This window comes from Miscanthus floridulus, chromosome 7 (assembly GCF_019320115.1).
Source record: "Miscanthus floridulus cultivar M001 chromosome 7, ASM1932011v1, whole genome shotgun sequence".
Taxonomy (NCBI): Eukaryota; Viridiplantae; Streptophyta; class Magnoliopsida; order Poales; family Poaceae; genus Miscanthus; species Miscanthus floridulus.
In genome coordinates this window covers 126588827-126601731 of record NC_089586.1, presented here as the reverse complement: position 1 = coordinate 126601731, position 12905 = coordinate 126588827, and the positions used below count along the sequence as shown (strand labels likewise).

Genomic DNA, 12905 nt, shown 5'->3' with positions numbered 1-12905 from the left:
ATTGTGTTTTCAGACTGATATAACTTGATGGGTTGCATTAAAGAGATCCCCACTCTAAAAGGTGACAACTACATGGAGTGAAAGAAAAAAATTGACCTGGCCTTCATCTTGGCTGAGGTGGACTGGGTAGTCACCTCACCGTGCCCCACTAAGCCTATGGCACCGGTGAGGGAGACAAATGAGGCTGATGCGGCTTGAGCAACCAGAGAGAGGGATTTTGCATCCCAAAAGATGTCCTATAACCTTAAGCATAGGAAATGGGTCACTGCCAACAAGAAATATATGGCTGTGATAAAGAACACGATTGAACCTGTAATTGTGGGTTCAATCTCAGAGTGTGACACTGTCACCGAGTACCTCGATAGAATAAAGAGTCAGTTCATTGGCTCTTTAAAGACATATGCTACCCAGCTGATAAAGCAACTGGTGATAGAGAGATACTCTGAAAATGGTGGCATAAGAGAGCACATATTAAGGATGAGCAATTTGGCATCCAAACTAAAACTAATGGATCTGGCTCTCAAGGAAGAGTTCATTATCCATCTTGTTTTTGCTTCCTTATCAAAGGAGTTTGACACTTTTGTTGTCAACTACGATATTGAACCCGAGAAGTGGGATATGGAAAGGCTCATAGCTATGTGTGTGCAAGAGGAGGAGAGAATGAAAGCTGCTAATGGTGGCACTATCAATTATCTGAAAGATAACAAGAAAAAAAATAATAATGCTAACTCCTCCTCAAAGCCAAAGGGACAGGGTCCCATGCTACATCAGCCTTAGCAGAATAAGTTCACAGTAGAGAAAGACCAGTGTCTCTATTGTAAGAAGACGGAACATTATAAGAAAGATTGTCCCGACTACTTAAAGATGATCATGGCAAAGAAAGGTGAGAACATTATTACGTTCATAAATGAATCCCTATATGTACCGTATTCGAAATCTACTTGGTGGATTGACTCAGGTGCAACTGTTCATGTTGCTAATTCTTTACAGGGATTTCGTTCGACGAGGACTACACAAAGAAGAGAAAGACACGTTAAAGTTGCAAATAGAGTCTGAGCAGATGTCGAAGCCGTTGGTGATCTTTCTCTAGAGCTTGCTGATGGCTTCACACTTTTACTTAGAGATGTCCTTTATGTTCCCTCTTTATAGAGAAACTTGATTAGTGTTTTATGCTTGGACAATGATGGATATGATTGCCATTTTAGAAAATGGCAAATGTAAGATAATATTTAATAATGCATGTGTTGGTCTTGCTATCTTACAAAATGAGCTTTATTTGTTATCACTACGTGATGATGTGAATGTTGTATGCGATGATGGGAATGTTGCGTGCGACAATGAGAATGTATCCTCGTCTGCTGATGTAAACAAAAAATGAAAGAGAGCTCACGATGCGTTGTCGAAATTATGGCACTGTCGTTTAGGCCATATTTCGAGGGGGGAATAGAAAGACTAGTTAAGAATGATATTCTTCCTCCATTAGAGTTATTAGATTTAGAACAATGCAGAGAATGCATAAAAGAAAAATATGTAAAAAAATTAAGAAAGATATCAAATGAAGCGCATGAATTTTACAGATTATTCATATAGACATCTGTGGTCCGTTTTCTGTAAAGAGTGTGGATGATTATGATTCGTTCATAACATTCACAGATGATTACTCCCGTTATGGCTATATTTATCCAATCAAAGAAAGAACATAAGCATTGGATAAATTTAAGATATTTAAGGCAGAAGTTGAAAACCAACACAATTTAAATATTAAGATAGTTAGGTCCGACCGTGGGGGGAAGTACTACGGTCGACATACCCCATATGGCCAAGTTCCTAGACCTTTTGCTAGGTTCTTACAGGAGAATGGCATAGTAGCCCAGTATTCTATACCGGGCGAACCTCAGCAGAATGGAGTAGCTGAAAGACGCAATCGTACCCTAATGGATATGGTGTGCAGTATAATAAGTTACTCCATCGTACCATTGAGCCTGTGGATGGAGGCGTTAAAAACCACCATTCATATTCTCAATAGAGTACCAAGTAAGTCGGTACCCCAAACACCGTATGAGTTGTGGATAGGAAGAGTACCCTCACTAAACCACTTGCATGTGTGGGGAAGCTCTGCTGAGGCTAAAGTATTTAACCCAAACATTAGAAAGCTAGATCCCAAAACAGTGAGTTGCTATTTTATTGGCTACCCAGAAAAGTCAAAGGTTTTAGTTTCTACTATCCTAATAGATATACAAAGTTTATGAAAACCAAACACGCTGTCTACCTAGAGGATGAAATGATGAGGGAGAGCATGGTAGCTTGAGAAATTGACCTTGAAGAGAAGCGGGTGTATGCGCCCACTTCGATGATTCATGAGCTATTTTTCTCACTACCTGCTGTCGCTGCACCGACAGTGCAAGACACTATGGTGCCAGCACCTGTTGTTATTCTGCCTATGGCAACAATGAATGACGATGAGAAACCTGTTCTTCAGGGTCCTATAGAACCTATTGCCACATATGAGGGGGAGCAACAACAGCCTCAAACAGAAGATGTACCAAATGTGAAGGCCCCTAGAAGGTCTTAAAGAGTTAGAAAATCAGTTATTCCTGTCGACTATGAAGTATACAATACTGAGAAATTTTAAATGGAGGATGATCCCACCTCATTTGAAGAAGCCATGAGAAGTGATCATTCATCAAAGTGGCTTAAGGCTATGGAAGATGAAATAAAATTCATGAATACCAATAAAGTTTGGGACTTAGAGATAATTCCTAAATGAGCCAAAACTGTAGGCTATAAATGGGTCTACAAAATAAAACTTGACTCTCAAGTGAATATAGAGAGATATAAAGCGTGACTTGTGGTAAAAGACTTTACGCAAAGAGAAGGTATTGATTACAATGAGATCTTTTCTTTAGTCTCATGTAAGGATTCCTTCAGAATCATAATGGTATTAGTGGCACATTATGATTTAGAATTACATCAGATGGATGTAAAGATGACATTTCTCAACAGGGACTTAGAGAAAAATGTTTACATGGCACAACCGAAAGGTTTTATCATGGAAGGAAAAGAACGAATGGGATGCCGTCTAAAGAAATCCATTTATGGATTAAAACAAGCTTCAAGACATGGTACTTGAAGTTTGATCAGACAATAAAGAATTTTGGGTTTAAAGATAATGTAGAGGACAATTGTATCTATACAAAGTTTAAGAATGGGAAGTTTATCTTCCTTGTCCTGTATGTGGATGCTATCTTACTTGCTAGTAGTGATGTCAGTCTACTACTGAAGACAAAGAAGTTTTTGTCCTCAAAATTTGATATGAAAGATCTTGGTGAAACTTCATTCGTTCTAAGGATCGAGATTCACTGAGATAGAAGTAAAGGGGTATTAGGACTGTCACAAAAGCATACATAGAAAAAATCTTAAAGAAATTTAGTATGCACAAATGTAGTCCCTCACCTGCTCCTATAGTCAAGGGCGTCAGATATGGGGATTTTTAATGCCCTAGGAACCAATATGAGATCGATCAAATAAAATCGGTTCCATATGCTTAACTGTCGGAAGCTTGCAATATGCTCAAGTATGTACGTGCCCTGACTTGGCATTTGTTACTAGATTACTTGGTAGATTCCAGAGGAATCCTGAAACAGAACACTAGAAATTAGTAAAGAAAGTCTTGCGTTATTTGCAAGGAACGAAATGCCTCATGATGACGTATAGAAAATCTGATTCACTCCATATAGTGGGATATTCAGATTCTAATTATGCGGAAGATGATAGAAAATCTATGTCTGGATATATATTCACTCTCGTAGAGGGAGCTATTTCATGGAAAAGTTCAAAGCAAACCGACACTATATCGTCCACAATGTATGCCATGTTTGTAGCGTGTTATGAGGCAACGGGATAGGTGAACTAACTAAAGAAGTTCATACCTAGTTTGAAGGTGGTTGACGATATCTATTGACCACTTAAGTTATACTGCGATAATAATCCGGCAGTACAGTATGCTCCCAATAATAAGTCAAGTGGTGCTGCCAAACACATTGACATAAAGTATTTTGTTGTGAAAGATAAAGTCCGGGATCATGTCATAAGTCTTGAGCATATAAGCACCGAAAAGATGCCTACGGATCCGCTTACAAAAGACTTACCACCCAACGTGTTCAGAGAATATGTAGCCGACATAGGTTTAAGGGAAAGCCTATAATTTCTGGACAAAAGAAGACCCAAAGTTAAGTATCTATTTTAGCTCTCGCAGAGGGAGCTATTTCATGGAAAAGCTCAAAGCAAACCGACACTATATCGTCCATAATGTATGTCAAGTTTGTAGCGTGTTATGAGGCAACAGGACAGGTGAACTGGCTAAAGAAGTTCATACCTGGTTTGAAGGTGGTTGATGACATCTATTGATCACTTAAGTTATACTACGATAATAATCCGGCAGTACAGTATGCTCCCAATAATAAGTCAAGTGGTGCTGCCAAACATATTGACATAAAGTATTATGCTGTGAAAGATAAAGTCTGGGATCATGTCATAAGTCTTGAGCATATAAGCACCGAAAAAAGATGCTCGCGGATCCGCTTACAAAAGGCTTACCACCCAACGTGTTCAGAGAACATGTAGCTGACATGGGTTTAAGGGAAAGCCTATAATTTCTGGACAAAAGAAGGCCCAAAGTGAAGTATCTATTTTAGAACATAGTGGTGTGTTGTAGCTGTTAAATCTATCGGCAATTGACCTTGACGATGAAACATGTTCTATGTGCTAATCTGTAATGCAATGAACAAAATTAAATGATATGAAATTGAAAGATGGTAGAAGATCAAGGGGGAGATTGTTAGATTGATCTCTAATTCCAAACTGGGCCCAACGGTCCAGTTGGGCCTTTGATCCGCGCCCTGATCGGGGGCGTCCAGCCCACTATGGCTTGAGGGCCCTATCACACTGCGCACTAAATAGAGGTGGGGCCAGCGGCTCAAGTCAAGAGGTTAATCTGAGCCGAGCTCCCCACCAACAAACCCTAAACCCGATCTAGAGGGCGCGCAGCCAGTGATGGGAAGCCACCAGCCGCGCCGCCATCAGACTGCATCACCGCGACCACTGCACTATGCCACCACCCGTCTTCCCCGACCGTCGCTGCCCTAGCGCAGACACCGACTCCATGGCGGACACGAGCGGATCCTCCTCCACTGCGGTGTCAGGTTTGACACGTCCATCTTCTACCCATCCCTTTCTCTCGTTCTACCTACTGTTACTACACTAGTAGATGTTCTAGGATTCATGATTCTATTCAACAGCAAGTACCCGGCTAGATCTATACTCCTAGTGATCCTGTAGGCCTAGTACAATAAAAAAAACTATCACTAGCCAGATATTTGCTATACCCAAATCTGCTATTTGAAGCCCACAACTGAAGAGATTATTACCTGTGGCTGTTCACTACCCATCTGGTTGACATTTCAAATAAACTTGTCCGATAGATCCTGGTTTAGCCAGCAGCTGGCTTGGCGGACATACAGCCGCCAGCTTGAAGAAGTTCTTCACTTGCGTTAGGTTCTCTGCTACAAAGATCATCATCCCGTAGTGCTAGTCCTCCACGTATTTGCTGCTGCTTCCCCTGCTTCTTCTCGAGGAAACAGAGCCAGAAGACGTCACGGGGCACCGGTAGTGGCCTGCCGGCCTGGAGGAACTCGCCATCGCAGCGGAGCACGCTCAGCACCTGGTTTGCCACCGCCACCGCCACCGCCACCATCGCCGCCCGCGCCTCGTTCCCGCCCAACTGCCACAGCTGGCGCGGCGATACGGGCTTGTTCCCGTCCCACCACGGCCGCTGCGCCAGCTTGTCCTTGTTCCCGCCACCACTCACGACACGACCGTGCATCACGGGCGGCTGCAGCAGCATCGCCATCGCATCGAGCTTCTAGGAGAAGCCAAGGATGACAGCGACAGGTGACTGGAAAAGGAGCGGTGGCGGTGGTGGACGCGCTGGACTGGGTGAGTGGTGATGATGGCGCGCGCGACGGGAAGAGCGAAATAGGCCCACATGTCGGCTTTCTTTTTGCGAGGAAAGGTAAGTAGGAGGACTGTAGGAGAGGATAGAAGAGATGACAAGCTCCCCTAAAATCTCCACTCCCGGAGTGAGTTCCCCACCACCGTCCCCAAATGTCCCATCACCACCACCACGCCGCCGCCGCCGCCATCGCTGCCGTGCTCTTCCTGCTCACGCCGCCTCCTTGCGCTGCCGACCCTAAAGACGAGCGTTGCCTGTCCCACCTCCACCAGTCCCTCTCCGATCCCTCCGGCGGTCTCAATTGGACCAAGGTGGCGATCTCGGCGCCGTGCGACGGCTTTTTCTCGCACCTCCAAGGCGTGACCTGCAACAACGGGCGCGTGTACAAGCTAGCCCTCTCGGAGCTCTCGCTCGGGGGCACCATCCCGCCGGAGCTCTCCAACTGCACCAACCTCTAGTCGCTGGACCTGTTCGCGAACGCGCTGTCTGGCACCATCCCGACGGAGCTCTCCGCGCTGCTGAACCTCGCCGTGCTCAACCTCTCCGCGAACGCGCTCTCCGGCGCCATCCCGCGGGAGCTCGCCAGCTGCGCCTACCTCAACGTCATAGATCTCCATGGCAACCGGCTGTCTAGCCCCATCCCCGACGAGCTTGGCCTGCTCGTCCGGCTCTCGACCTTCGACATCTCCTACAACCGCCTCTCGGGCCCCATCCCCGTGCTCCTCGCCAACTGCACCGGCGCCGGCAGCACGGCAGCTGTTGGGACGGCGATATTCAATGCCAGTTCCTTCGTAGGGAACAAGGGCTTGTACGGGTACCTGCTGCCGCCGTTGCGGACGCGGGGACTCTCCGTGCTCGCCATCGTTGGCATCGGCCTTGGCAGCGGGCTGCTCAGCCTTGTGCTCAGCTTCTCCGCCGTGTGTCTGTGGCTTCGCCCCACGGACCGGACTGCGACCACCCCTGGCGAGGAGGGCAAGATCTCCCAGGCCCCAGCTCATGCCGGGCTACTGAATCCACTCAAAGGTTGCATCGTTGGACATATAATTCCTCGTAATTGAACTGAACACGAGAGATTTTTCATCTTGGCTTGCGACAAAGGTTCCATCTTGCTGCAGGCTGGTTGTGTCAGTAGTTGATCTTCTAATCTAATTGGAGACCGAAATTGCTGTAGTTTTTAATAACTAATGATTTTTTCTTGTTGTGTTTTGCCTGTATTTATTACTACTAGGTAGCGTGTTCGTGCGTTGCTACGGAACAACTAAATCTTTTGTATTAAAAACATACGAATCGTACGATAAGATAACAATACTATTAAATTAAATACCGACGTCAAAGTGACATTTAATTCAAAAAGCAAAGTTCGTGAAATTAACACAGTCACGGAGAGCGCGACGTCGCAGGCTCACAAATTCTACTGTATAAACTTTTTCGTGATACGGCTAAGATAATATTTTATATCGGCAAAAAGAATTCTACGATATCCATTTCTTTCATGCGTCAATAAATCCATGAATAAGTTCTGCTGCATCTCCATATAATCATGTACACACAGATCGAGTATATATGCAAATAGATTCGTGTCCGTGCGTTGCTACGGAACAGCTAAACTTTTATACTAAAAATACATAGATCGCACAATAACATAACAATACTGTAAAAGTATATGACCGACGTTAAAGTGACATTTAATCCAAAAAGCTAAGTTCGTGAAATTTACACAGTCACAGAGAGCGTGGTGTCGTGGCGCACAAACTCTACTGTATAGATCTTTCCGTGATGCGGCTAAGATCATTTTTATACCGGTAGGAAGAGATTTTCGATATCCATTTCTTTCGTGCGCTAATAAATCCACGAATAAGTTCCACCACATCTCCATACCATCCTGTACACGGCGCTAGCAAGCGAATTAGCCACAACTTATGTAATTAGTTTTATAATTAGCTCATGTTTAGTCCTCCTAATTGATATCTAAAAATTCAATGTGACAGGGACTAAAGTTTAGTTCTAGGATCCAAACACCACAGACTCGAGACTCCTGATGACTGCTCACTTGCACCACCGTGCCTATGTGTCTGCACGTATATACTCTAATGCCAGAACGTCTAAGATGGTCTTTATTGTCCACCCTTTGAAAATATCGTAACTTTAATGTTGTCATTTGTGTATGTTGTAGGATTGGGATATTTTGCACTGATCCACGAGGGTGTCTATGAGAATCGAAATTTTTGATGTCATTATTATGTCTAAGCTTACCAATCAGACAAAGACGAACTTGATTATTAAAATATTTTCAACACTGCTTTCATATACTCCCTCTGTCCCAAAATAGAATTCATTCTCACTTCCCGAGAAGTTAACTTTTTTTAACTTCGACCAATTATATGTAAAAGAATATTAATATTTATAATACATAATTAGTATCATTACATAGAACATTGAATATATTTTCATAATAAACTTATTTGGAGATATAAATGTTGCACGTATTTTTTACAAACCTAGTCAAAGTTGAGAAAATTTGACCTGCACGTATCCTATAACAACTTATATTTTGGGGTAGAGAAAGTATATGCTAATAGGAGTAGTCAACTGAAAGTGGTGATGAACACACCAATACTTTCATATTATATGCTAATAGGAGCATGGAGAAACGTAAGGGAATGGACCTATATACTAATGGCGGGAATATTCATTTAGAAAATTACAGAAGGTTCACCAGTCTCACCATGTATAACCTGCACATCTTTTATTTAGCATCACTGATGTTTTCTTTTATGCATGATTATTGTTTCCTTCCATGCATGATTATTGTTTCATGCATGATTATTGTTTCCTTTCATGTATGATTATTGTTTCCTTCCATGCATGTGGCCTCAGGTGATCGATTTGTTTCCTTCAAAGCAAGCGAGGATCGTAGCGATGACAATTTCTTTTTCTATCGCGCATTTCCTTTTCTCGCTACGTGGGCCTAGGTATAGTCGTGTTATTTATGGACCTTCCTGGGCCTCCTTGAATATAAGAAAGAGAAGCGTGATGGTGGATCTTTCTTCTTTATATAAAATCAAAAGGCAATCAATCAACCCCAAACAAAGTGCTGCTGGAGGGAAATGCTAAAGTCCTATTCCGAATTCTATTAAAGTTGTATTCGTACTAAAAAAACTCAAAGGTATACTCTACTTTCCATCTAGTACATAGGATTCGATCTATTGATTATTAATTCACTTAGGTCCTGATTGGATCCTTATAAATAAATTCATTTTAATAATAATAAGTTTGACACAGATTAATTAAGCTAATATGGTTGTATATAGAATATATAATATTATTGTTGGCCATACGAGAGAGATATTTATGTGTTGTATTTTTACGGTAGGGGAGCGAATCGAAGAACGTGTTATAAGTTGTAAATTAGAAACATAGTATGGTGATCTATATAATCAATTTTTATCTCTCACCCTATTAATTTGAGATAGGCTTATATGTGAACTTTGAAAAGTTGTGGAATGTTAAATTCCAAGCTAAATAGCCTTATCCATTAAGTAGATTTCAATTTATCCAAAATAAAAGAATACAAACGCCCCTATAAAAATAGAAAAACACTAGCTCCGTTCGCTGCAGCAGTTGTTCTACAGTGATACATGAGCTTTGGGAGCTGCAGCCACAGCTGCAAAACTTCTTTATTTTATTCTTAAATTGAAGTTTCTTCTTTTTCATACAAATTAGGTCGTTTATGTATGCCTCGACTATTGCATCCGTTTCACCATATAGCTTATCCAACATCCCATAATATAATAAATAAACCAATACACGAGCACTATATAGGACGTAGCATAATCTCACATCGTTGGATTAAAATGGGGAATAAGTATGCTCATAACAGCTCAATATGCCTATCGGAGAACGACGTTGCAAAGGCACATATGGCTAGATATGGTGGAGGCGCCAAGCACTTGGGCAACACATAGGAAAAATATCATGGGGCAAAGACCAATCATGGGAATTCTTGGTGAAAATCAAGAAAAATATCAATCACAGAAGTATCAAAAACTTGATGAATTCCCACGCGTTGCTTTGGGAATTCAATGGCCAATTTCAAGTTAATGTCTTAAAGATGGAAATTAAAAAAAAAATACAATGATGCACGTTGATAGATGGCTAAAGCAAAATGGTTGTAGTCTGGCAAATTTAAGTTTTCCAACATTGCAAGCACACCATTGGTAATAACAACAAAATATAAAAAAATGAGCACTGGTTTAAGTAACCATCAACGCATGGATATTGTATGAAAATAATTAGCAACTAGCCAGTTCCCCGGCACAATGCGCGGGGCGAGAATACCATAGAAACTAAGAATATTTTTTGTTCCATTATTTTCAAAGTGATGTCTATGTGATCGCAAGTAGTAAGTAAACATGAGGAATAAATTCAGCATGCATAGTTGCTGCCTCATAAATCGACAAATTAAGGTCCTGCAGCTCCCATGCTTTTATGTAAAAGAGAGGTAAACAATAAAGACTTGAGAGGTGTTGAACATCTGAATTAGAAAGAACAGTAAAACATAAGGAGGCCATTCGGTAGTTGTTGCAGAGATTTCAAGCCAAAGCAAGTAACAACATGTACCATTTCAAATATGCTCAACTACGACAACCAAAACTGAATTCATAATAATATTTTGCTGGCAGCGTCATGGTCAGAATTATGAAGCCAGTATGCCTTAATTGGAGCTAATGAATATTAAAAATGCCGCGGGCGCTAGGCTCAAATAACTGGTAAGAAGAATCGACATATTCATTCATTATTATCGCCTGAAAGGAGCATCAGAACAACGAACAGACGCAGTTGAAATACTAATTAATGGTCAAAGTAAATCAGAAAATAGGAATCATTTGTTGTGGCTTGTGGGGAGGCTATGGTGTAAATGTCAGTTTGAAAAAGTCAAAATTACCTATGAACTGATTATCTATAGTAGGTACAACCTAAGCCTTATTATTGCTTGCTGTTTAAAGTGGATGAAACATCAGGATTGAAATCACATTCACTGAAGTGTGCCATGCAACATCCTGATCCTTTCCTTTGAGCCTACATCGAGGTACTTTTGGATTTACTCCCAATAGCACGCAAGAACTTTGCTGATGTAGAATTGGCAACAGCCTGCAGCATTCAAAAGTTTTGCGTAATTATTAATTGATGATTTTTAGGAAGAGAGGCGTATTATTCTCATACCAGAAGTTGAGAAATATCTTATGCCAGAAAGAAAAGCAGAATGACAACTGTTCAGTTGATTCACTGCTTTATCAATGGGAAAAATAAAAAAGGCATGGAAATAAAAAATTGGAATTGTACTCAAGTAAGCGCAAACAGAAAAAAAATGACCTTATAAGAAACATCCATGCACATCATCCAAAGATGCTTGACCCATAGTTTGTACACTTATAGAGAGAGGGCATGATGTGTACCTGTTTGGGAATATCTGTCTGAGCACGTGATCAGGGATGGTGTTGGCTGCATGAAAAAAATCCAAGTGGCCTTTGTAATTTCAGTCGAGTTCAATAAATCCATAGACAACACCAGGGACAATTGCTGCCTCACAAATGGGAACCTTAGCTGCACAGGCACACAATATTTTTTACCAAAAGTGAGTTATGAATCTACACATGTGAATGTGAAAGGAAAGAAAGGTTTAGAACCAAACCAATGATAATATCAAATCTGTATGAAGTTTTAGATTTTGAAATGCTCTATTCCATGTGAAAGTTCTTTTCACAGACCTTGAATGTGTAGGAGCTATAATCGGACGCTGATGGAGAGCAGTTTCATTTTTTACCAATACCAGCGAGCAAGTAGGGAGAGCAGGTTTGACCATGGCACCGTGGGGTGTTGCTACTATGGCTCCTTTTCATCTTCGAACCTTGAATATTCAGGTAGTCTAACTTAAAAAAAATTGTTTGAATTTCATCAACATAATTAACTGTAAGAACCACAACGTGTCCGAATATATGAACCTAAAAAAGTGGAAGAACACTCTAGATACATCTGCTAAGAAAGAAATAGGTATTCCACAAAGAATACAACCCTGTAAGCAAAGAGGGGTACTGAAAATGTAAATGTTATGCATGGATCTCTATGGCAAAAAGATGAGAGCCCTAATAAGTATCAAATCACTTTAAGCAAAATAACCAAAATGGTATCTACTATAATGAGTGTATATGTCGTACATGCAAGGTATCTACAGCAGGGTTCAAAGCAGCCTCTCCGCATATTTTGCGGGGAGAAGGTTTGTCTTGGTTTTTTCCTTTTCTAGACCCCACTCATGTGGGAGCCTCCGGCACTGGGTCTACCCTTTTTTTAGTTGAGGAATTACATGGCCATCCCCAGTGCGCACATGCTGCAAATTCCACGGTTGCCTCGCACTGAACATGATAGATCATGCAAAATACGGTAAGGAAGCTATGAAAGAACTTTGTTGTCGTCCCATGAGAAGGAAATACATATTGAGGAAATCAAAGTATGGATGTACTAAATCAAAAGAAGCAAGGCCCATATTGGAGCAACAACGAACCCCTAGGGCAGCAGCTATGTGACTGAGGGAAGGCATCCTGAGGACGTGGACATGGAGGCGCGAGGAAGGGAGAGACGACAATACCTGGATCTGCTCGCGCCGAAGGGTTCACATGCGTTGGCGTCTGGGCTGAAGCGGTAGGGCTTGCGGGCGACCTGAGGATGTGGAGACGGAGGGAGTGGGTTGTAGTGTGTGGATCTGCTCGCACTGGAGGGCTCGCGCGCGACGGCAGCTGGGGTGTTGTAACACCCTCGGTGTTACACCATAAATCATTTACTAAAGCATGTCATGAGCATCATGTTTATGTGTTAATGCATGTAATAAAATGTGTAGATC

At 41.8% G+C, this 12905-nt stretch overlaps 1 protein-coding gene and 1 pseudogene across 1 annotated transcript; both read left to right on the top strand.

The window, feature by feature from the left end:
- The first annotated feature begins 231 nt into the window (after positions 1-231).
- On the top strand, positions 232-777 carry LOC136466229 (uncharacterized). The gene has a single exon (XM_066464645.1). It carries the CDS (start codon positions 232-234, stop codon positions 775-777), a length of 546 nt encoding a protein of 181 aa, XP_066320742.1.
- A 5385-nt stretch (positions 778-6162) lies between these two features.
- On the top strand, positions 6163-7068 carry LOC136466228 (receptor-like protein 44; annotated as a pseudogene).
- The last annotated feature ends 5837 nt before the right edge of the window (positions 7069-12905 follow it).

Excerpts from the sequence above, each read along its gene's own strand:
- LOC136466229 (XM_066464645.1), top strand. The coding sequence starts at position 232 with ATGTCCTATAACCTTAAGCATAGGAAATGGGTCACTGCCAACAAGAAA.